At 24.0% G+C, this 26,918-nt stretch overlaps 1 protein-coding gene across 1 annotated transcript in view; it reads right to left on the bottom strand.

Moving 5' to 3' along the window:
- The window catches only part of Dop1R1 (Dopamine 1-like receptor 1), a 391,391-nt gene that overhangs the window by 123,876 nt on the left and 240,597 nt on the right, over positions 1-26,918 (bottom strand). The window contains exon 5 of the mRNA XM_075292625.1: positions 11,534-11,663. Within this exon, the coding sequence (XP_075148740.1) occupies positions 11,534-11,663 (130 nt within the window). The remainder of the gene's footprint in view (positions 1-11,533; positions 11,664-26,918) is intronic.

The raw sequence follows: 26,918 nt of genomic DNA, 5'->3' as shown, positions 1-26,918 counted from the left end.
ATTTTTTCAAAATTTTATTTCTACAGGTTTTTTTTTCAAAAGTTTTTTTCTATAGAACATTTTTTCAAAATTTCTATAGAAAATTTTTGGCAAATCTTTGTTTTTGTGGGAAATGTTTGCAAAATTTTATTTCCATAGAAAATTTTGTCAAAATTTTATTTCCATAGAAAATTTTGTCAAAATTTTATTTCCATAAAAATTTTTGCAAAGTTTCATGTCTGTGGAAAATTTTGTCCAAATTTTGTTTCTATAGAAATTTTTTGCAAACAATTATGTCTGCAAACTTTGTGCCAAATTTTATTTCTATAGAAAATATTGTCAAAATTTTATTTTTATAAAAATTTTGTCAAAATTTTGTTTTTATAGAACATTTTGTCAAAATTTTATTTTTATAGAAAATTTTCTCAATATCTTATTTTTATAGAACATTTTGTTAAAACTTTTTTTGTCAAAATTTATTTTTTATAGAAAATTTTTTTTTTCAAAATTGTATTTATAGAAAACTTGGCAAAATTTTACTTCTATAGACAACTTTGTCAAATTTTATTTCTATAGAAAATTTTGTCAAAATTTTATTTCTATAGAAAATTTTGTCAAAATTTTATTTCTATAGAAAATTTTGTCAAAACTTTATTTCTATAAAAAATTTGTCAAATTTTTATTTCTATAGAAAATTTTTTTAAAATTTCATTTCTATAGAAAATTTGTATACTTTGCTAAATTTACGACAGAATCAAGAATTCTACCAATCTTCCAAACAGTAAAAAATCTACAATTTTTGGTAGAATTCCACCAACTGTGGCAACCGTGATTAGGACCCTTACACATTTCCATTTTTTTATTTATCGATAGGCTACATATTTTGGATTAGATTATAGGCATTATTAGTATCATCCTTTTGTTGACCATTTATTTGGTACTTGCGTAAGGATATCAAATCCCAATAAAATTGTAAAATGTGGCCCTGGGTTATTATGGATGTATACATCCTAACGGTATATGTTAATAGCTATTCTAATAGGTCATTAGGCGGTTGACCCCTAATGAATATTGCTTTGCTACAATGAATATTCCCACATACTTAAGATACAGGATCTACACGTAATATGGCCGTCTATCATCATCAACATCACCCATTAAAATTCAGAACGAAATTTGTTCTCCTTTGGTTTGTTTAAGTTCTTGCTACCGCTATAGTTCTGGGCGTTTGTTTTGGGTTTTATTGTATAAGCTCAACACAAAGAAAAAATATAAATTACATCATGTTCATCTTGATGTTGTCAGTGTCGGTCAGTTGAACATAGTTGAGCACGTTTCTATTTGTGTATGTATGTCCATTAACTGGGCCAAAACATACATCAAAATGTATCCCTGATATGTAAAGATCACGTACGCATAGTTAAAGAACCATAAAATAATTATTTCGATTGGGTTAAATTGTGGGGCATGAAGCATATGCTCTGCACATGTAGCATAGCTCCCGAATGGAAAATGAGTAACAGAAGAAAACAAAAATAAATAACCTAATATAAAAATTGTGAAAGGAAGCTAGGGTATATCGTATGTATGTAAATGTGTGCATTATTTATGTGTATGGGTAATTCCATGATGAATCGTATATTTCATGGGCTCTTGAAAATTTTTAAAAATGGTTTTGTCCGGGTTTGTGAAAATTTTATTTCTATAGAAAATATTTGCAAAATTTTATTTTTATGGAAAATTTTATCAAAATTTTATTTCTATAGAAAATTTTGTTAAAATTTTATTTCTATAGAAAATTTTGTCAAAATTTTATTTCTATAGAAAATTTTGTTAAAATTTTATGCCTAAAGAAAATTTTGTCAAAATTTTTTTTTTATAGAAAATTTAGTCACAATTTTATTTCTATAGAAAATGTTGTCAAAATTGTTATAAAAAAATATTTATTTTATTTACATCTCCTTAAATATGGATATTAGAGCGAAAAGGTACAATAAGTTGTGACCATCCCTTCAAAAATAAAAAAGAGTAATCGAGTTTTTTATATGATTTTTTTTTTGTAGCCCATTAGTTTCGTAATAAAAAAATCAAAGATCCAGAAAAATCGAAATTTTTATATGAAAGCGAAGAGGAGTTTGATTTGTGAAAAAGTAATATTGGTCAAAGTGTCTCACATGGAAAAGTGATTTCTGTTATATATCTACTTAAATATGCGTCCTAAAGCTAAAACGGGTACAGTTTGTGACCACTCCCAAAAAATCTAAATTTCAATGATAATCCTGAAAAATCGAAGTTATATGAGAACTTATTTTACCCATATCTTCTTTAAGGGCGTGCTCTAGCCAAAAAAACAGTATTTCGATGAGAATCCTATAAATGTCTAAAGTTTTATATGAAAAGTTCTTTTTGGTCATATCTCCTTAAATATGCGGCCTAGAGCGAAAATGACGTTAGTTCGAGAACACACCCAAAAATGTCCAAATTTGATGAAATAAAAACAAGTGTATACGGCCGTAAGTTTGGCCAGGCCGAATCTTATGTACCCTCCAACATGGATTGCGTAGAAACTTCTACGAAAGACTGTCATCCACACTCGAATTACTTGGGTATCTTAAGACTTTTTAACGTCGTTTTCTAAATTGTGAATTAATCCATTAGTGGTATGTATTTTTTCGTTTTTGTCTCAAAATAGGCCTCAGTTTCGGCGATCACCTCTTCATTGCAGCCAATTTTTTTCCCTGCGAGCATCCTTTTGAGGTCTGAGAACAAGAAAAAGTCGCTGGGGGCCAGATCTGGAGAATACGGTGGATGGGAAAGCAATTCGAAGCCCAATTCATGAATTTTTGCAATCGTTCTCAATGACTTGTGGCACGGTGCGTTGTCTTGGTGGAACAACACTTTTTTTCTTCTTCATATGGGGCCGTTTTGTCGCGATTTCGACCTTCAAACGCTCCAACAACGCCATATAATAGTCACTGTTGATGGGTTTTCCCTTCTCAAGATAATCGATAAAAATTGTTCCATGCGCATCCCAAAAAACAGAGGCCATTACTTTGCCAGAGGACTTTTGAGTTTTTCCACGCTTCGGAGTCGGTTCACCGGTCGCTGTCCACTCAGCTGACTGTCGATTGGACTCAGGAGTGTAGTGATGGAGCCATGTTTCATCCATTGTCACATATCGACGGAAAAACTCGGGTGTATTACGAGTTAACAGCTGCAAACACCGCTCAGAATCATCAACACGTTGTTGTTTTTGGTCAAATGTGAGCTCGCGCGGCACCCATTTTGCTCAGAGCTTCCGCATATCCAAATATTGATGAATGATATGACCAACACGTTCCTTTGATATCTTTAAGGCCTTTGCTATCTCGATCAACTTCATTTCAACTTCATTCAAAATCATTTTGTGGATTTTTGTTGATGTTTTCGTCGGTAACCACCTTTTTCGGGCGTCCACTGCGTTCACCGTCCTCCGTTCTCATTTCACCACGCTTGAATTTTGCATACCAATCAATTGTTGTTGATTTCCCTGGGGCAGAGTCCGTAAACTCATTATCAAGCCAATTGTTTGCTTCCACCGTATTTTTTACCTTCAGAAAACAGTATTTTATCAAAACACGAAATTAATTTTTTCCCATTTTTTTTTTTCATCACAAAAGACGCTCTATCTCACAAACTAATTGACGTACAGACGTCAAATTTTGACACGAATCATTTGAAGGTTTGTACTATATAAAAATAATATGCATTTAATATTAGCAACGCCATCTATATGTCAGACCGGTGACTTATCAGCCAACCTGTTATCATAAACTACCACCACTTACCAAATTTCAACCAGATCGGATGAATTTTGCTTCTCCAAAAGGCAGCGGAGGTCAAATCGGGGGATCGGTTTATATAGGGGCTATGTATAATTATGGACTGATATGAACCAATTCCTGCAGGGTAGTTGGATACCATATACTAACATTACGTACCAAATTTCAACCGAATCGGATGAATTTTGCTCTTCCAAGGGCTCCGGAGGTCAAATCTGGGGATCGGTTTATATGGGGGCTATATATAACTATGGACCGATGTGGACCAAGTTTTGCATAGTTGTTAGAGACCATATACTAGCACCATGTACCAAATTGCAGACGTATCGGATGAAATTTGTTTCTCTTAGAGGATCCGTAAGCCAAATTTGGGGGGTCCATATAAATGGGGGCTATATATAATTATGGACCGATGTGGACCAATTTTTGCATGGTCGTGAAATACCATATACTAACACCATGTACCAAATTTCAGCCGGACGGGATGAAATTTACTTCTCTTAGAGGCTCCACAAGCCAAATAGGGGGATCAATTTATATGGGGGCTATATATAATTATTGACCGATGTGGACCAATTTTTCCATGGTCGTGAAATACCATATACTAACACCATGTACCAAATTTCAGCCGGATCGGATGAAATTTGCTACTCTTAGAGGCTCCGCAAGCAAAATCGGGTTTACCGATTATATGGGGGCTATATGTAAAAGTGGACCGATATGGCCCATTTGCAATACCATCCGGCCTACATCAATAACAACTACTTGTGTCAAGTTTCAAGTCGATAGCTTGTTTCGTTCGGAAGTTAGTGTGATTTCAACAGACGGATGGTCGGCCATGCTCAGATCGACTCAGAATTTCACCAGGACCCAGAATATATATACTTTATGGGTTCTTAGTGTAATATTTCGATGTGTTACAAACGGAATGACAAAGTTAATATACCCCCATCCTATGGTGGAGGGTATAAAAATCCAAATTTTTATATGAAAAACATGCGTCCTAGAGAAAAGAAACTTACGGTAGGAATATTTGCAGCCCGCTATTTCCGGCTCACATAGACTAGTGTGGCCATTGTGGTATCACAGTGGTGAAATTCTGCTGTCCGATTTAATGTTTACTTCAATGAAAAGGAAGTTTATTCGTCGTATCCGCTATATGAACTGTATATGCAGTTCAAGACGGACACAATTGAAGAAAAAAAATACTCATTTGAGAAACACGTGAAGCAATTTAAGTAAATTTCGACCATTTTAATAAATTGTGAACTATTTTCTAATTAATTTTAATTGTGAAGTTCATTTGTATACTTTTTTTTCTGATTTGAAGTTCTCGTCACTAAAGTAACATAAGCAAAAATAATGAAAAAAGATAAATTTTCTTACATTTGACAAAATTTAACTAAACTAAACTACTTTTCATAAACTAAAGTAGGGTTAACGGCAATTTTCATGTAGTTCCGTTAGGCTTTAATTGGCAGTAAACAGAAAGAAAAATGGAAATATCTTTTCTCCGGTTAACTTTAACTGAAACATTTTCAGCAGTTAAGTTTCTAACTGGCATATAGAATATATACGTACGATGACAGATATATAGATATCACGGTTTAAAAGTTCGTTAGCTAACATAGCACTAACGGAGCTTCATGAAAATGGGGGTAAATCGGCTATAAAAAAAATTCTTTGACATTTTTCTACGTGGATATCGCTGAAAATATTCAGAGATAATATCATTACCAAAAGCAAACTTTTCGCGAAATTTCATGTAAATTAGTAGATTCCTTGAATGAATACACCGTTATCGACCTAATCTATGAAATCCATAAGCGAAGGATACACTAAATAAAGTGAGCCCTATAGGGTACCATGTATAATTCATGGCACACTTTAGTTGTATTTTAGTTCTTGGAATTATTTTGTTTTGAAAAAGTTTCCTTGACTTTTCAACGAAATTTTCTTTAACAATTAAAAAAAAATAATTATGTCTAATATTTTTTTTTTTTAATTGTCGAAAAGTATTTGCTTGTTTTTTTTTTTGAAATCGGCGTGACATATGCGTTTGTAATACAGTTTAGTTAAAATTTTCTAAAAATAACTAAAATTTTCCTTTTTGATAGTTTTACTATTCTTTGTGAGTAACCACGTAGGATTCAACTAAATTTGTTTTTTGAAAGTCTAAAATATGTATTTTTCATCTTGGGGAATCCGATTGCACAACACCAAATACAGATAAGTAACTCCGAAATTTGGAATATATTTTTATTACTCTAAACTTAATTCAATTGTTGGTAAAAAATATTGAATAGGTATTCGTTATTTAATTTATGATTTTTTATTGAACTCAGTGGAGATAGTTTTAAAAACATAACATATATACTATAATACCACACAGCATATATAAATACAACGGAAATAGATATCATAGATAATCATTGTTATCGATTAATAGTATATTTCAATTAAGAGTATGTGTGTGTGTGTGTGTGGCACATTAAGACCTACTATAATTCGTTCGTGATCCTTCAACTTCCAACAAAACTCGTGTCAGTGTCTTAAGGTAAAACAAATAATCATGAAAATAATAGTTTTTCTTTCTTTCTTGGGAAAACTTTTCCATCTCGCAATAATGGTCATAATCTCTTTTGTGGCATTCTTATAGACATTTTCTTGGTATAAAATAATACCTGTACTCGTAATGGTGGAAGTTGGAAATCTGTAGGGCGATTAAGGTAATCATTTTAATGTCCGAGTGTAAGAACGAAAGGAAATGTTTTCTTATTTTCATCCGAAATCCGCCTGTCTTTTTTCTCTATTTCGTGTATTATTTTAACGTATTCTTCTTAAGGTTTGTTGCTTATTTCAAATAAACTCTCTAATCGACTTCTAAGACAAGTGGCAAAGGGCAATGAAAGAAAAAAACCTTCACATGTAATTTATTTCCAAGCAGTTTCGAATTTATCTTAAGCATTCAATATTGACCGAACGTTTGGATAACATTTGCAAAAGCTAAAGAGAAAACAAAAACGGAGGGCAGCAGTGAGAGAATTTTAGCAAGGATTGAGAACTGCATAGAGAAAGGGTAGTTGTTTTCAGTTCCGAATAAAAACGATAAATTCGGCGACAGCTTTTACATCGATCGGAAAATTGTCAAAATTTTACTTCTATAGAAAATTTTGTCAAAACTTTATTTCTATCGAAAATTTTATAAAAATTTTATTTCTATAGAAAATATTGACAAAATTTTATTTTTATAGAAAATTTTGTCAAAAATTTATTTCACAATTAATTATTATTCGATTTGGATGTTAATCGCCTGTTTCAGTATTAGGCTAACATGAAAAATAAATTTTATTTCTATAGAAAATTTTGTAAAAATTTTATTTCAATAGAAAATTTTACTTCTATAGAAAATTTTATCAAAATTTTATTTTTGTAGAAAATTTTATCAAAATTTTATTTTTGTAGAAAATGTTGTTAAAATTTTATTTCTATAGAAAATTTTGCCAAAATTTTATTTCTATAGAAAATTTTGCCAAAATTTTATTTCGTTTTATTTGTTATTGTTGGCTTCTCTTCAATCGTTATTGTTGTTTTTGATCTCAGCTTAAAGCCACGCATTGACTAAACTACAAGTGTAGCTTAACCAACAGAGGAAAAGTAAAAAATTTGACAAGCATACTTTTCCTCTGTTGGTTAGGCTACACTTGTAGTTTAGTCAATGCATGGCTTTAAGCTGAGATCAAAAACAACAATAAAATTTTATTTCTATAGAAAATTTTTGCAAAATTCTATTTCAATAGAAAATTTTTGCAAAATTTTATTTCTATAGAAACATTTTGCAAAATTTTATTTTTATAGAAAATCTTTGAAAAATTTTAATTCTATAGAAAATTTTGCAAAATTTTAATTCTATAGAAAATTTTTGCACAATTTTATTTCTATAAAAAATTTTGTTAAATTTTTATATTTATAGAAAATGTTTGCACAATTTTATTTCTATAGAAAATTTTGTAAAAATTTTATTTCAATAAAAAAATTTTACTTCTATAAAAATTTCATCAAAATTTTATTTTTGTAGAAAATTTTGTCAAAATTTTATTTTTCTAGAAAATTCTCTCAAAGTTTTAATTCTATGGAAAATTTTGTCAAATTTTATTTCTATAGAAAATTTTGTCAAAATTTTATTCCGATAGAAAATTTTGTGATTTTTTTTTTTTCTATAGATAATTTTGTCAAAATTTATTTCTATAGAAAATTTTGTCAAAATTTTATTTCTATAAAAATTTTGTCAAACTTTTATTTCTATAGAACATTTTTGCAAAATTGTATTTCTATAAAAAATTTTGTCAAAATTTTATTTCTATAGAAAATTTTGTCAAAATTTTATTTCTATAGAAAATTTTGTAAACATTTTATTTCAATAGAAAATTTTACATCTATAGAAAACTTTATCAAAGTTTTATTTTTGTAGAAAATTTTGTCAAAATTTTATTGCTATAGAAAACTGTAGCAAAATTTTATTTCTATAAAAAATTGTAGTAAAATTTTATTTCTATAGAAAATTGTTGCAAAATTTTATTCCTATAGAAAATTTTTTTAAAATTTTATTTCTATAGAAAATTTTGTACATTATTTATTTCGATAGAATTTTTTTTCTATAGAAAATTTTGTCAAAATTTTATTTGAGTAGAAAATTTTATCAAAATTTTATTTTTCTAGAAAATTTTGTCAAAATTTTATTTCTATCGAAAATTTTTGCAAAATTTTAATTCTATAGAAAATTTTGTCAAATTTTGTAAAAAATTTATTTCAATCGAAAATTTTACTTCTATAAGAATTTTATCAAATTTTTTTTTTTTAGAAAATTTTGTCAAAATTTATTTTTCTAGAAAATTCTCTCAAAGTTTTATTTCTATAGAAAATTTTGTCAAAATTTTATTTCTATAGAAAATTTTGTCAAAATTTTATTCCGATCGAAAATTTTGTCAAGATTTTATTCCGATAGAAAATTTTGTCAGATTTTATTCCGATAGAAAATTTTGACTTTTTTTTCTATAGATAATTTTGTCCAAATTTTATTTCTATGAACATTTTGTCAAAATTTTATTTATATCAAAAATGTTGTCAAAATTTTATTTCTGTAGAAATTTTTGTCAAAATTTTATTTCTATAGAATATTTTGCAAAATTTTATTTCTATGGAAAATTTTTGTAACATTTTATTTCTATAGAAAATTTTGTAAAAATTTTATTTTATAGAAAATTTTATCAAAATTTTATTTTTGTAGAAAATTTTATTTTTCTATAAAATTTTGTCTAAATGTTGTTTTTTTATTTCAGCTTAAAACCATACATTGACTAAACTACAAGAGTAGCTTAACCAACAGAGGAAAAGAATGTTTGTCAAATTTATTTGGGCAAAGCCCTATAGACTGCAAGATGGTTGGATGGACGCACGTTTCGGAATTACCACATTCCTCATCAGCATCCTCTACTTGCAGCAAAACTATCAACCAATTATCAGAATAAATTCAGGCAGTTTATTAAACCCAACAAAAACCACACTTGAACCCTCCGAAAAAAGGTTTTACATTGATAGCCGGCTTATGCCGAAATAAACTCGAAACAAACATATCTCTTTTCCTATTTTGTCTAAATTTTATTTTTCTAGAAAATTTTGTCAAAATTTTATGTCTATAAAAATTTTGTAAAAATTTTATTTCTATAGAAAATTTTTGCAAAATTGTATTTCTATAGAAAATTTTGCAAAATTTTATTTCTATAGAAAACTTTTGCAAAATTTTATTTTTATAGAAAATTGTAGCAAAATTTTATTTCTATAGAAAATTGTTGCAAAATTTTATTTCTATAGAACTTTTTGCAAAATTTTATTTCTATTGAAAATTTTGCAAAAATTTTATTTCTATGGAAAATTTTTGCAAAATTTTATTTCTATAGAAAATTTTTGCAGAATTTTATTTATATAGAAAATTTTGCTAATTTTTTTTATATCTATAGAAAATTTTGTTAAATTTTTATATCTATAGAAAATGTTTGCATAATTTTATTTCTATATAAAAATTTTGTAAAAATATTATTTCAATAGAAAATTTTACTTCCATAAAAATTTTATGAAAATTTTATTTTTGTGGAAATTTTTATTTCTATAGAAAATTTTGTCAAAATTTTATTTCTATAGAATATTTCGTCAAAATTTTATTTCTGTAGAAAATTTTTGTCAAAATTTTATTTATGTAGAAAATGTTAGCAAAATTTTATTTCTATAGAAAATTTTTGCAAAATTTTAGTTCTATAGAAAATTTTTGCAAAATTTTATTTCTATAGAAAATTTTTCAAAATTGTATTTCTATAGAAATACTTTTCCTCTGTTGGTTAAGCTACACTTGTAGTTTAGTCAATGCATGACTTTAAGCTGAGATCAAAAACAACAATAAAATTTTATTTCTATAGAAAATTTTTGCAAAATTCTATTTCAATAGAAAATTTTTGCAAAATTTTATTTCTATGGAAATTTTTATTTCTATAGAAAATTTTGTCAAAATTTTATTTCTATAGAAAATTTCGTCAAAATTTTATTTCTGTAGAAAATTTTTGTCAAAATTTTATTTATGTAGAAAATGTTAGCAAAATTTTATTTCTATAGAAAATTTTTGCAAAATTTTAGTTCTATAGAAAATTTTTGCAAAATTTTATTTCTATAGAAAATTTTTCAAAATTGTATTTCTATAGAAAATTTTGCAAAATTTTATTTCTATAGAAAATTATGTCAAATTTTTTATATATTTATCAAATTTTGTATATCTATAGAAAATGTTCTCAAAATTTTGTTTTTTTTTTTTTTAATATTAAATAAATATTAAATATCAAAGACCAATTATATTAGAGCCTTAGGCGTTACATGCCTCCTAAGTTGGAAAATCAAAAAATCTGAACGAGTGTGCCCCTCATAATTATTTTGTGCATCAGTTGATTATTTAAACCATTTAGCAGGAGCCAAGATTCGCTTCATTTTTCAAGCAACCATTAACCAACCACCCCTCAGAAATGCAAGCATATGACAAAAAGAGAATGGCTGGCTGAAATACATGAGTGACCAACATCATTCTCATCCACGTTGTCATAGTCATCGTCATCACTGGACAGCCATCATCACGTCACATCACCATTCTACCATGATGATGATATCGTTGTTCCTCCCCAATCAAGTTCATCGAATTCATCGACCTGGATTGGTACAAGGATTTACATCGCTATCACTCCTCTCTATTGGCCATGCGATTATTTGCTTTCGTTTGCGAGGATATCGGTCACTGTGTTCATGACGAAAATAGGTTTCATTTATCTTCTTTGTTGCTGGTTTTTATGAACGGCAGATGGGAGTAGCATGACTCAAGTAAAATGCAAAAGGAGATAACAAAGGCCTTAAGGATTTGTTTATGGCATCGAGTATACCTTCATACAAATTTTTTTGATAATGATGAAATTTCAATTAAGAAAGGGCTCAAAATATTTTCTATGTGTTAATTTTTTGAAATCAATTTTATAAAGTGAGCTTTAATTTTTTTGATCCATATACCTTTTGGCATTTTATCCATGTGTCTCAGTATTCGATATGTATTATATGCATTTTGATGAGTATGGCCATGTTCAAGGGAATTCGCTACTGTTTTTGTATTACGCGAGATTATTAAATGCTTGACTATTCGAACTTACCTCAGTGGATCCTTTATATGAATATAACGGTCTAAGGATATTGCACATAAATTCAGTATGGACGCCGTCGAGCACATCACATCGAAGGCAACCCATGTATCACAAAATTGCGCACCAAAAATCCAATAACCTATAATATAGACAGAGAGAAAAAAAGAACAAATAGGATTAAGTAAGGGAAGAAAATCAGGAAACGAAACAAAAAACAAAATGAAATGATAATTCATCCCGAAGGCTACGAAGGTAACTGGTTTAATTAGCAAAAAAATTAACTATAGTATTGAAATAAGCTTGTTCATAAGTTTGATTAACAACTAATGATTTCATAAGAATTATTTAATCCGAAATCCCATGATTATTTGAAGAGAAAAGAAATGAAAAAATGAATTTGAATACATACTGGAGATATCATTCATAATCAGGAGACACAGTGTTAAATTGCCAGTCTAAATTTATTTTTCACAAAACTGACAGGATTGAGATATCCAGTAATTTTCATTCACGGTGATGACAACCTTATTTCGGAATATCAAACTGTAAAATATCTTGGAGCTTATTTTTCATACAACCTTTCTTGGGACAAGCATTTTGTAATGATAAAATCTAATATACCCAAGACATCACAAATCTTACGAAAATTTAAAATCAAACTATCAAGGGATACAAAGGGATACAAGGGATACTATATCTTTTTCTTTATGCTTCTACTGTCTTTTTGTTTATGCTTCTACTACTTATGGACGTAAAAGGGTTATTCTACATCTCTTCTGAAAATTGTAGATATCGGGTGTCAGATCGATGTAGAACTGATCTCTCAAAAACTAAAATTAAATATGCTGGAGCTCATGTAATTAATGATTTGCCACATACCCATAGGGGACTGTAAACATTCCTGTTTTTAAAATCGGATTGAAAAAATATATTTTTGGGAACACTTAAGAATTCTAAAGGTTTATTTCAACATTTTGAAATGTAATTAGAAAATTGTCTCTTCAAGAGTCTTCAAAAAAAAAAAAAAAAATTGTGTTGAATTAAAAAAAAGAACCCTAGTTCACAATTCCATTAATTGGATTCGATTTTAATTTAAAGTAAATTGATACAGAGTCATATCAAACAGGCTAATACATCTTGGATGCATCATAAACTAAACACCATGGATTGAATGGTAGAAATATCGCTTAAAACACCTCATGAATTTCTGGAATTGCTATAGAAATAACATTTTGGCAAAATTTTCTTTAGAAATAAATTTTTGACGAAATTTCCTATAGAAATAAAATTTTTACAAAATTTTCTATAGAAATAAAATTTTGACAAAATTTTCTATAGAAATAAAATTTTGACAAAATTTTCTATAGAAATAAAATTTTGACAAAATTTTCTATAGAAATAAAATTTTGACAAAATTTTCCATAGAAATAAAATTTTGACAAAATTTTCTATAGAAATAAAATTTTGACAAAATTTTCTATAGAAATAAAATTTTGACATAATTTTCTATAGAAATAAAATTTTGACAAAATTTTCTATAGAAATAAAATTTTGACAAAATTTTCTATAGAAATAAAATTTTGACAAAATTTTCTATAGAAATAAAATTTTGACAAAATTTTCTATAGAAATAAAATTTTGACAAAATTTTCTATAGAAATAAAATTTTGACAAAATTTTCCATAGAAATAAAATTTTGACAAAATTTTCTATAGAAATAAAATTTTGACAAAATTTTCTATAGAAATAAAATTTTGACAAAATTTTCTATAGAAATAAAATTTTGACAAAATTTTCTATAGAAATAAAATTTTGACAAAATTTCTATAGAAATAAAATTTTGACAAAATTTTCTATAGAAATAAAATTTTGACAAAATTTTCTATAGAAATAAAATTTTGACAAAATTTTCTATAGAAATAAAATTTTGACAAAATTTTCTATAGAAATAAAATTTTGACAAAATTTTCTATAGAAATAAAATTTTGACAAAATTTTCCATAGAAATAAAATTTTGATACAATTGTCTATAGAAATAAAATTTTGATAAAATTGTCTATAGAAATAAAAGTTTGAACAAATTTTCCATAGAAATAAAATTTTGATAAAATTTTCTATAGAAATAAAAGTTCGAAAAAATTTTCTATAGAAATAAAATTTTGACAAAATTTTCTATAGAAATAAAATTTTGACAAAATTTTCTATAGAAATAAAATTTTGACATAATTTTCTATAGAAATAAAATTTTGACAAAATTTTCTATAGAAATAAAATTTTGACAAAATTTTCTATAGAAATAAAATTTTGACAAAATTTTCTATAGAAATAAAATTTTGACAAAATTTTCTATAGAAATAAAATTTTGACAAAATTTTCTATAGAAATAAAATTTTGACAAAATTTTCTATAGAAATAAAATTTTGACAAAATTTTCTATAGAAATAAAATTTTGACAAAATTTTCTATAGAAATAAAATTTTGACAAAATTTTCTATAGAAATAAAATTTTGACAAAATTTTCCATAGAAATAAAATTTTGATAAAATTGTCTATAGAAATAAAATTTTGATAAAATTGTCTATAGAAATAAAAGTTTGAACAAATTTTCCATAGAAATAAAATTTTGATAAAATTTTCTATAGAAATAAAAGTTTGAAAAAATTTTCTATGAAATAAAATTTTGACAACATTTTGGATAGAAATAAAATTTTGACAAAATTTTTTATAGCAAAAAAAAATGACAACATTTTTTATAGAAATAAAATTTTGACAAAAATTTCTATAGAAAACAAATTTGACAAAATTTTCTATAGAAATAAAATTTTTACAAAATTTTCTATAGACATGAAATTTCGACAATAGTTTCTATAGAAATAAAATTTTGGCAAAATTTTCTAAAGAAATAAAATTAAGCAAAATTTTCTATAGAAATAAATTTTTGATTTTGACAAAATTTTCTATAGAAATAAAATTTTGACAAAATTTTCTATAGAAATAAAATTTTGACATAACTTTCTATAGAAATAAAATTTTGGCAAAATTTTCTATAGAAATAAAATTTTGGCAAAATTTTCTTTAGAAATAAAATGTTGACAACATTTTCTATAGAAATAAAATTTTGACAAAATTTTCTATAGAAATAAAATTTTGATAAAATTTTCTATAGAAATAAAATTTTGGCAAAATTTTCTATAGAAATAAAATTTAGACAAAATTTTCTATAGAAATAATATTTTGACAAAATTTTCTATAGAAATAAAAATTAAGAAAATTTTATATAGAAATAAAATTTTGACAAAATTTTCCATAAAATAAAATTTTGACAAAAATAAAATTTTGACAAAATTTTCTATAGAAAAAAAAAATTGACACAATTTTATATAGAAATCAAGTTTGAAATAAAATTTTGACTATAGGAATATAATTTTGACAAAATTTTCTATAAAAAATTTTCTATAGAAATAAAATTTTGACAAAATTTTCTATAGAAATAAAATTTTGACAAAATTTTCTATAGAAATAAAATTTTGACATAATTTTCTATAGAAATAAAATTTTGACAAAATTTTCTATAGAAATAAAATTTTGACAAAATTTTCTATAGAAATAAAATTTTGACAAAATTTTCTATAGAAATAAAATTTTGACAAAATTTTCTATAGAAATAAAATTTTGACAAAATTTTCTATAGAAATAAAATTTTGACAAAATTTTCTATAGAAATAAAATTTTGACAAAATTTTCTATAGAAATAAAATTTTGACAAAATTTTCCATAGAAATAAAATTTTGACAAAATTTTCCATAGAAATAAAATTTTGACAAAATTTTCCATAGAAATAAAATTTTGATAAAATTGTCTATAGAAATAAAATTTTGATAAAATTGTCTATAGAAATAAAAGTTTGAACAAATTTTCCATAGAAATAAAATTTTGATAAAATTTTCTATAGAAATAAAAGTTTGAAAAAATTTTCTATAGAAATAAAATTTTGACAAAATTTTCTATAGAAATAAAATTTTGACAAAATTTTCTATAGAAATAAAATTTTGACATAATTTGCTATAGAAATAAAATTTTGACAAAATTTTCTATAGAAATAAAATTTTGACAAAATTTTCTATAGAAATAAAATTTTGACAAAATTTTCTATAGAAATAAAATTTTGACAAAATTTTCTATAGAAATAAAATTTTGACAAAATTTTCTATAGAAATAAAATTTTGACAAAATTTTCTATAGAAATAAAATTTTGACAAAATTTTCTATAGAAATAAAATTTTGACAAAATTTTCTATAGAAATAAAATTTTGACAAAATTTTCCATAGAAATAAAATTTTGATAAAATTGTCTATAGAAATAAAATTTTGATAAAATTGTCTATAGAAATAAAAGTTTGAACAAATTTTCCATAGAAATAAAATTTTGATAAAATTTTCTATAGAAATAAAAGTTTGAAAAAATTTTCTATGAAATAAAATTTTGACAACATTTTGGATAGAAATAAAATTTTGACAAAATTTTTTATAGCAAAAAAAAATGACAACATTTTTTATAGAAATAAAATTTTGACAAAAATTTCTATAGAAAACAAATTTGACAAAATTTTCTATAGAAATAAAATTTTTACAAAATTTTCTATAGACATGAAATTTCGACAATAGTTTCTATAGAAATAAAATTTTGGCAAAATTTTCTAAAGAAATAAAATTAAGCAAAATTTTCTATAGAAATAAATTTTTGATTTTGACAAAATTTTCTATAGAAATAAAATTTTGACAAAATTTTCTATAGAAATAAAATTTTGACACAACTTTCTATAGAAATAAAATTTTGGCAAAATTTTCTATAGAAATAAAATGTTGGCAAAATTTTCTATAGAAATAAAATTTTGACAACATTTTCTATAGAAATAAAATTTACAAAATTTTCTATAGAAATAAAATTTTGACAAAATTTTCTATAGAAATAAAATTTTGGCAAAATTTTCTATAGAAATAAAATTTAGACAAAATTTTCTATAGAAATAATATTTTGACAAAATTTTCTATAGAAATAAAAATTAAGAAAATTTTATATAGAAATAAAATTTTGACAAAATTTTCCATAAAATAAAATTTTGACAATTTGACAAAAATAAAATTTTGACAAAATTTTCTATAGAAAAAAAAAATTGACACAATTTTATATAGAAATCAAGTTTGAAATAAAATTTTGACTATAGGAATATAATTTTGACAAAATTTTCTATAAAAAATTTTCTATAGAAATAAAATTTTGGCAAAATTTTCTATAGAAATAAAATTTTGACAAAATTTTTTATAGAAATAAAATTTTGACAAAATTGTCTATTTTAACAAAATTTTCTATAAAAATAAAATTTTGACAAAATTTTCTATAGAAATAAAATTTTGACAAAATTTTCTATAGAAATAAAATTTTGACAAAATTTTCTATAGAAATAACATTTTGAAAAAAAAAATTCTATAGAAATAAAATTTTGACAAAATTTTCTATCGGAATAAAATTTTGATAAAATTTTCCATAGAAAAAAAAAATTGAGATTTTCTTTAGAAATAAAAATTTGGGAAATTTCATAGAAAATTTTTACAAAATTTTCTATGAAATCAAATTGTAACAAAATTTTCTATAGAAATCAAATTGTAACAAAATTTTCTATAGAAATAAAATTTTGACAATATTTGTTATAGAAAGAAATTTTGACACAATTTTCTATCAAAATAAAATTTTGATAAAATTTTCTATAGAAATAAAGTTCTGACAAAATTTTCTATATAAATAAATTTTTGACAAAAATGTCTATATAAATATAACTTTAACAAAATTTTCTGTAGAAATTTTTACAAAATCTTCTACAGAAATAACATTTTTTACAAGTTTTTCTATAGAAATAGAATTTTGACAAAATTTTCTATACAAATAAAACTTTGACAAAATTTTCTATAGAAATAAAATTTTGACAAAATTAAATAAAATTGTACATAAAATTTTTTTAGAAAAAAAAATTGTGATAAAATTCTCTTTAGAAAAAAATATTTTGACAAAATTTTCTATAGAAATAAAATTTTGACAAAATTTCCTACAAATTCAATTTCTATAAAAATGTTAGTTTTCGTATTAATTCAGTGTGAGCGAGTTCTCCCTTTTAGCAGAAGTGGTAACATTCTCTTGTTGGTGCAAGCTTAAATCGTGGTGCAATGGTTAGCATGCCCGCCTTGTATACACAAGGTCGTGGGTTCGATTCCTGCTTCGACCGAACACCAAAAAGTTTTTCAGCGGTGGATTATCCCACCTCAGTAATGCTGGTGACATTTCTGAGGGTTTCAAAACTTCTCTAAGTGGTTTCACTGCAATGTGGAACGCCGTTAGGACTCGATATAAAAAGGAGATCCCTTGTCATTTTGACAAAATTTTCTATAGAAATAAAAATTAAGAAAATTTTATATAGAAATAAAATTTTGACAAAATTTTCCATAAAATAAAATTTTGACAATTTGACAAAAATAAAATTTTGACAAAATTTTCTATAGAAAAAAAAAATTGACACAATTTTATATAGAAATCAAGTTTGAAATAAAATTTTGACTATAGGAATATAATTTTGACAAAATTTTCTATAAAAAATTTTCTATAGAAATAAAATTTTGGCAAAATTTTCTATAGAAATAAAATTTTGACAAAATTTTCTATAGAAATAAAATTCTGACAAAATTTTCTATAGAAATAAAATTTTGACAAAATTTTCCATAGAAATAACATTTTGACAAAATTTTCTATAGAAATAAAATTTTGACAAAATTTTCTATAGAAATAAAATTTTGACATAATTTTCTATAGAAATAAAATTTTGACATAATTTTCTATAGAAATAAAATTTTGACAAAATTTTCTATAGAAATAAAATTTTGACAAAATTTTCTATAGAAATAAAATTTTGACAAAATTTTCTATAGAAATAAAATTTTGACAAAATTTTCTATAGAAATAAAATTTTGACAAAATTTTCTATAGAAATAAAATTTTGACAAAATTTTCTATAGAAATAAAATTTTGACAAAATTTTCTATAGAAATAAAATTTTGACAAAATTTTCCATAGAAATAAAATTTTGACAAAATTTTCCATAGAAATAAAATTTTGATAAAATTGTCTATAGAAATAAAATTTTGATAAAATTGTCTATAGAAATAAAAGTTTGAACAAATTTTCCATAGAAATAAAATTTTGATAAAATTTTCTATAGAAATAAAAGTTTGAAAAAATTTTCTATAGAAATAAAATTTTGACAAAATTTTCTATAGAAATAAAATTTTGACATAATTTTCTATAGAAATAAAATTTTGACAAAATTTTCTATAGAAATAAAATTTTGACAAAATTTTCTATAGAAATAAAATTTTGACAAAATTTTCTATAGAAATAAAATTTTGACAAAATTTTCTATAGAAATAAAATTTTGACAAAATTTTCTATAGAAATAAAATTTTGACAAAATTTTCTATAGAAATAAAATTTTGACAAAATTTTCTATAGAAATAAAATTTTTACAAAATTTTCTATAGAAATAAAATTTTGACAAAATTTTCTATAGAAATAAAATGTTGACAAAATTTTCCATAGAAATAAAATTTTGATAAAATTGTCTATAGAAATAAAATTTTGATAAAATTGTCTATAGAAATAAAAGTTTGAACAAATTTTCCATAGAAATAAAATTTTGATAAAATTTTCTATAGAAATAAAAGTTTGAAAAATTTTCTATGAAATAAAATTTTGACAACATTTTGGATAGAAATAAAATTTTGACAAAATTTTTTATAGCAAAAAAAATGACAACATTTTTTATAGAAATTAAATTTTGACAAAAATTTCTATAGAAAACAAATTTGACAAAATTTTCTATAGAAATAAAATTTTTACAAAATTTTCTATAGACATGAAATTTCGACAATAGTTTCTATAGAAATTAAATTTTGGCAAAATTTTCTAAAGAAATAAAATTAAGCAAAATTTTCTATAGAAATAAATTTTTGATTTTGGCAAAATTTTCTATAGAAATAAAATTTTGACAAAATTTTCTATAGAAATAAAATTTTGACACAACTTTCTATAGAAATAAAATTTTGGCAAAATTTTCTATAGAAATAAAATTTTGGCAAAATTTTCTATAGAAATAAAATTTTGGCAAAATTTTCTATAGAAATAAAATTTTGACAAAATTTTCTATAGAAATAAAATTTTGACAAAATTTTCTATAGAAATAAAATTTTGGCAAAATTTTCTATAGAAATAAAATTTAGACAAAATTTTCTATAGAAATAATATTTTGACAAAATTTTCTATAGAAATAAAAATTAAGAAAATTTTATATAGAAATAAAATTTTGACAAAATTTTCCATAAAATAAAATTTTGACAATTTGACAAAAATAAAATTTTGACAAAATTTTCTATAGAAAAAAAAATTGACACAATTTTATATAGAAATCAAGTTTGAAATAAAATTTTGACTATAGGAATATAATTTTGACAAAATTTTCTATAAAAAATTTTCTATAGAAATAAAATTTTGGCAAAATTTTCTATAGAAATAAAATTTTGACAAAATTTTTTATAGAAATAAAATTTTGACAAAATTGTCTATTTTAACAAAATTTTCTATAAAAATAAAATTTTGACAAAATTTTCTATAGAAATAAAATTTTGACAAAATTTTCTATAGAAATAACATTTTGAAAAAAAAAATTCTATAGAAATAAAATTTTGACAAAATTTTCTATCGGAATAAAATTTTGATAAAATTTTCCATAGAAAAAAAAAATTGAGATTTTCTTTAGAAATAAAAATTTGGGAAATTTCATAGAAAATTTTTACAAAATTTTCTATGAAATCAAATTGTAACAAAATTTTCTATAGAAATCAAATTGTAACAAAATTTTCTATAGAAATAAAATTTTGACAATATTTGTTATAGAAAGAAATTTTGACACAATTTTCTATCAAAATAAAATTTTGATAAAATTTTCTATAGAAATAAAGTTCTGACAAAATTTTCTATATAAATAAATTTTTGACAAAAATGTCTATATAAATATAACTTTAACAAAATTTTCTGTAGAAATTTTTACAAAATCTTCTACAGAAATAACATTTTTTACAAGTTTTTCTATAGAAATAGAATTTTGACAAAATTTTCTATACAAATAAAACTTTGACAAAATTTTCTATAGAAATAAAATTTTGACAAAATTAAATAAAATTGTACATAAAATTTTTTTAGAAAAAAAAATTGTGATAAAATTCTCTTTAGAAAAAAATATTTTGACAAAATTTTCTATAGAAATAAAATTTTGACAAAATTTCCTACAAATTCAATTTCTATAAAAATGTTAGTTTTCGTATTAATTCAGTGTGAGCGAGTTCTCCCTTTTAGCAGAAGTGGTAACATTCTCTTGTTGGTGCAAGCTTAAATCGTGGTGCAATGGTTAGCATGCCCGCCTTGTATACACAAGGTCGTGGGTTCGATTCCTGCTTCGACCGAACACCAAAAAGTTTTTCAGCGGTGGATTATCCCACCTCAGTAATGCTGGTGACATTTCTGAGGGTTTCAAAACTTCTCTAAGTGGTTTCACTGCAATGTGGAACGCCGTTAGGACTCGATATAAAAAGGAGATCCCTTGTCATTTTGACAAAATTTTCTATAGAAATAAAAATTAAGAAAATTTTATATAGAAATAAAATTTTGACAAAATTTTCCATAAAATAAAATTTTGACAATTTGACAAAAATAAAATTTTGACAAAATTTTCTATAGAAAAAAAAAAATTGACACAATTTTATATAGAAATCAAGTTTGAAATAAAATTTTGACTATAGGAATATAATTTTGACAAAATTTTCTATAAAAAATTTTCTATAGAAATAAAATTTTGGCAAAATTTTCTATAGAAATAAAATTTTGACAAAATTTTCTATAGAAATAAAATTTTGACAAAATTTTCTATAGAAATAAAATTTTGACAAAATTTTCTATAGAAATAAAATTTTGACAAAATTTTCCATAGAAATAAAATTTTGACAAAATTTTCTATAGAAATAAAATTTTGACAAAATTTTCTATAGAAATAAAATTTTGACATAATTTTCTATAGAAATAAAATTTTGACAAAATTTTCTATAGAAATAAAATTTTGACAAAATTTTCTATAGAAATAAAATTTTGACAAAATTTTCTATAGAAATAAAATTTTGACAAAATTTTCTATAGAAATAAAATTTTGACAAAATTTTCTATAGAAATAAAATTTTGACAAAATTTTCTATAGAAATAAAATTTTGACAAAATTTTCTATAGAAATAAAATTTTGACAAAATTTTCTATAGAAATAAAATTTTGACAAAATTTTCCATAGAAATAAAATTTTGACAAAATTTTCCATAGAAATAAAATTTTGATAAAATTGTCTATAGAAATAAAATTTTGATAAAATTGTCTATAGAAATAAAAGTTTGAACAAATTTTCCATAGAAATAAAATTTTGATAAAATTTTCTATAGAAATAAAAGTTTGAAAAAATTTTCTATAGAAATAAAATTTTGACAAAATTTTCTGTAGAAATAAAATTTTGACAAAATTTTCTATAGAAATAAAATTTTGACATAATTTTCTATAGAAATAAAATTTTGACAAAATTTTCTATAGAAATAAAATTTTGACAAAATTTTCTATAGAAATAAAATTTTGACAAAATTTTCTATAGAAATAAAATTTTGACAAAATTTTCTATAGAAATAAAATTTTGACAAAATTTTCTATAGAAATAAAATTTTTACAAAATTTTCTATAGAAATAATATTTTGACAAAATTTTCTATAGAAATAAAATTTTGACAAAATTTTCCATAGAAATAAAATTTTGATAAAATTGTCTATAGAAATAAAATTTTGATAAAATTGTCTATAGAAATAAAAGTTTGAACAAATTTTCCATAGAAATAAAATTTTGATAAAATTTTCTATGAAATAAAATTTTGACAACATTTTGGATAGAAATAAAATTTTGACAAAATTTTTTATAGCAAAAAAAAATGACAACATTTTTTATAGAAATTAAATTTTGACAAAAATTTCTATAGAAAACAAATTTGACAAAATTTTCTATAGAAATAAAATTTTTACAAAATTTTCTATAGACATGAAATTTCGACAATAGTTTCTATAGAAATAAAATTTTGGCAAAATTTTCTAAAGAAATAAAATTAAGCAAAATTTTCTATAGAAATAAATTTTTGATTTTGGCAAAATTTTCTATAGAAATAAAATTTTGACAAAATTTTCTATAGAAATAAAATTTTGACACAACTTTCTATAGAAATAAAATTTTGGCAAAATTTTCTATAGAAATAAAATTTTGGCAAAATTTTCTATAGAAATAAAATTTTGACAAAATTGTCTATTTTAACAAAATTTTCTATAAAAATAAAATTTTGACAAAATTTTCTATAGAAATAAAATTTTGACAAAATTTTCTATAGAAATAACATTTTGAAAAAAAAAATTCTATAGAAATAAAATTTTGACAAAATTTTCTATCGGAATAAAATTTTGATAAGATTTTCCATAGAAAAAAAAAAATTGACATTTTCTTTAGAAATAAAAATTTGGGAAATTTCATAGAAAATTTTTACAAAATTTTCTATGAAATCAAATTGTAACATAATTTTCTATAGAAATCAAATTGTAACAAAATTTTCTATAGAAATAAAATTTTGACAATATTTTTTATAGAAAGAAATTTTGACACAATTTTCTATCAAAATAAAATTTTGATAAAATTTTCTATAGAAATAAAGTTCTGACAAAATTTTCTATATAAATAAATTTTTGACAAAAATGTCTATATAAATATAACTTTAACAAAATTTTCTGTAGAAATTTTTACAAAATCTTCTACAGAAATAACATTTTTTACAAGTTTTTCTATAGAAATAGAATTTTGACAAAATTTTCTATACAAATAAAACTTTGACAAAATTTTCTATAGAAATAAAATTTTGACAAAATTAAATAAAATTGTACATAAAATTTTGTTAGAAAAAAAAAATTGTGATAAAATTCTCTTTAGAAAAAAATATTTTGACAAAATTTTCTATAGAAATAAAATTTTGACAAAATTTCCTACAAATTCAATTTCTATAAAAATGTTAGTTTTCGTATTAATTCAGTGTGAGCGAGTTCTCCCTTTTAGCAGAAGTGGTAACATTCTCTTGTTGGTGCAAGCTTAAATCGTGGTGCAATGGTTAGCATGCCCGCCTTGTATACACAAGGTCGTGGGTTCGATTCCTGCTTCGACCGAACACCAAAAAGTTTTTCAGCGGTGGATTATCCCACCTCAGTAATGCTGGTGACATTTCTGAGGGTTTCAAAACTTCTCTAAGTGGTTTCACTGCAATGTGGAACGCCGTTAGGACTCGATATAAAAAGGAGATCCCTTGTCATTGAGCTTGACATGGAATCGGGTAGCACTCAGTGATAAGATAGAAGTTCACCAATGTGGTATCACAATGGACTGAATAGTCTAAGTGAGCCTGATACATCGGGCTGCCACCTAACCAAAGCTTAAATCGTTAATACATTTAAAATTCGAAACATTTACAATTCAAGGAATACTTATATAACCAAAAAATTGCCTCTAATAGGAAGGAGCATATATTCATTCGAAAAAATAAATTCCATACTAACTACAAACATTTGGCAAAAAAAAAATTCAAAATATTGTTTTTGAATTTGGTAAATTTGTGGTAAACTTTTTTAAAAATTTTTTTAGATGTAAGTGGCAACCCTTGTCCGCATGGAGAAATTTTTTCTATGGATGGTTAACGATGGAAAACAGTCGATGGATACTTTTGCACCATCTCAGTTATACACGCAAAGAAAAAAAAATTGTGGTAAACTTTTTTTTAAATTTTTTTAGATGTAAGTGGCCACCGTTGTCCGTATGGAGAAATTTTTTCTATGAATGCTTAACGATGGAAAACTGCCGATGGATACACTGAAAAAAACGCATACCCGGTTCCAAAGATTTTGTCTTTACTTTAAAAAATTTGGTATTGATTCCGAGCCAATGAAGCGGAGAATACAAGTAAGGATACTTTTAAGACACAATTCTCTTTTAAAATCGGGTTTTGTGTACTTGCTTCTAGGAAGCAAATTTTAATTTTTTGTTTTTTTTCAGCTTTTTTTCTTCATATGCTATCAAAGTCCTTTAAAAACAAGTTAACGACGACTTTTTTTCCAAATTAAGACTCGACTTCTAGTAGAAATTATGCTGTGTTTCAAGTAAAAAACGTCTTTAAAATATAGTGTTGAAAAACATGTCATATATTTGAGTGATTTTTTGCTTTGTAGTCAAGATGCAAAAAGACAACAAATTTGAAGACAATTTCATTAAATTTAAAGATTTTTTCTAAATTATTAAAGTCAAGTTGACCTTAGCCCAAACATTTTATCTTTCATGTTATGATATCCATTTTTAAATCAAATCACTTAATTATAAGGACAATACGACCTCATTGAAAAGTTTATCGACCTTTGGTCAAGGAAAAAAACTTTATACTAGAGAAATACGTCTTCTATGCTAAGCAAAATTTGCATTCGTATTTTAAAGACATGAATCTTTGAACTCACGATAATATTTTTTTTCAGTGTACTTTTGCACCATCTCAGTTATACACGCAAAGAAAAAAAAAACATTTGGAAAATGTATTCCGAAAACGTTTTTCTTTTGTTTGAGTTTTTTGAATTTATTCGAAAATTTCAAACTTTTGACAACAAAAAAATAATATAACTTAACATACAGAGAAACGCAAATTTCAAAGATTCGTATCTTAGGCTTAAAGAAAAGCATTTTTAAATCAATGATAATGAATTTTTGTGTAATTTCTTAGTATAGTGTAAATAGCGAGTTTTAAAATTTAGGCTGCATAATCTTTCAGGTCAATATTTATTTCAGTGTAGAATGAACAAAATGATAGTAATTTTCATCAAGCGACAATGATAAGAACCACCTTCCTGTCGTTGCCCTTTAACCCAATGGCATTTACTTATTCGAAATTGAAAAATAATTGATAGTTTGATTTATGTCGCGCAAGATAATTGAAGGCCATGAATTTTACATTTACACAAAAGTGATTTATTTCCTATTCATTGTGGACACTTTTGATATTTTTTCAATTTGCTGTATGGCAAATGCATGAAGGCAGGTCCAATGAATTCCGAATGTGGTCACAATTTAATATAATTATTATTATTATTATAGCTCTTAATAAAACAAAACGGGCAATCTCCTTTATAGAGGTACCACGACAAATGTTAAAAGGTAAAGCTGTCCACCTACTCACTTTGTTATAACTTTTATACAAAGTTTTTTCCCTTTTCCCTTTTTTGCTTATTTTTTTTTTTTGCAAAACCTGTAAATTGCAAAATTATACTGGAATATACTCTGAATGGGAGATTATTGAAATAAACTTCAATTCACGACATTCGATTATGCCATCGTTAACAACGGCGTTTGTGTTGTGAATGGCTGGAGGGCAGGCTCTGGGTTATATCGAATTCGATTTGTTAGCATTGGCTTAACATACTAGCTTTCGCTTGTTTGGTGCGGGGAGGGGTGCGACGGGGTGGTAGATTGTTTGCATGCAAAATGTGTCACAAGAATATGGAAATTTTGTATCTGTAAGTTTTGCGGTTACGATTATGCATGCAAATTGCAATTCAAGCAAATATAATCGAAAGCAAACCAATATGAATAGATGCCTTCCCTCTGGTTCTTGTTATCACTAAAGAGGAGTATGGTAATCGATCCCACTGCCATCAACCCATTTCTAAACCAGCAAAATGTTGAAGCAAAAGGGATGTCGAACTAGACAATTTTCAAACGATTTTTTAACAAGTGGCAATTGAGGAGTATTGAAACATCTCCCTCTATAGATGGTTAAAAATCGTTAAATCGTAAAAATTTGAAAATTAGTGACCCATTATCGATGACATGCACTAAAAAACTATTGTTGTGAGGCCCAATATTGCATGTGCTTAAAATACAAATGCTAGTTTTGCTTAGCACAGAAGACGCATTTCTCTGATATAAAGTTTTTTTTTTCTTGTCCAAAAGTCGATAAACACAGAAACAATATCATCAAAATATTTTCAATTAAAAAGTTGATTCAAGTTGAAAATTTTATAAATTAATAAATTAATTGAGACTATAAACTTTTTAATCAAGATAGAAACATTTAAATTTTAAACTAAATAAACCAGCAAAAAAAGTGTTGCCAAATTGACGCAGAAGCGATGAATTTAACATGGGTTTGTC

This window comes from Haematobia irritans, chromosome 1, assembly GCF_050003625.1.
Source record: "Haematobia irritans isolate KBUSLIRL chromosome 1, ASM5000362v1, whole genome shotgun sequence".
NCBI lineage: Eukaryota > Metazoa > Arthropoda > Insecta > Diptera > Muscidae > Haematobia > Haematobia irritans.
This window is presented reverse-complemented; position numbering and strand designations above follow the sequence as displayed.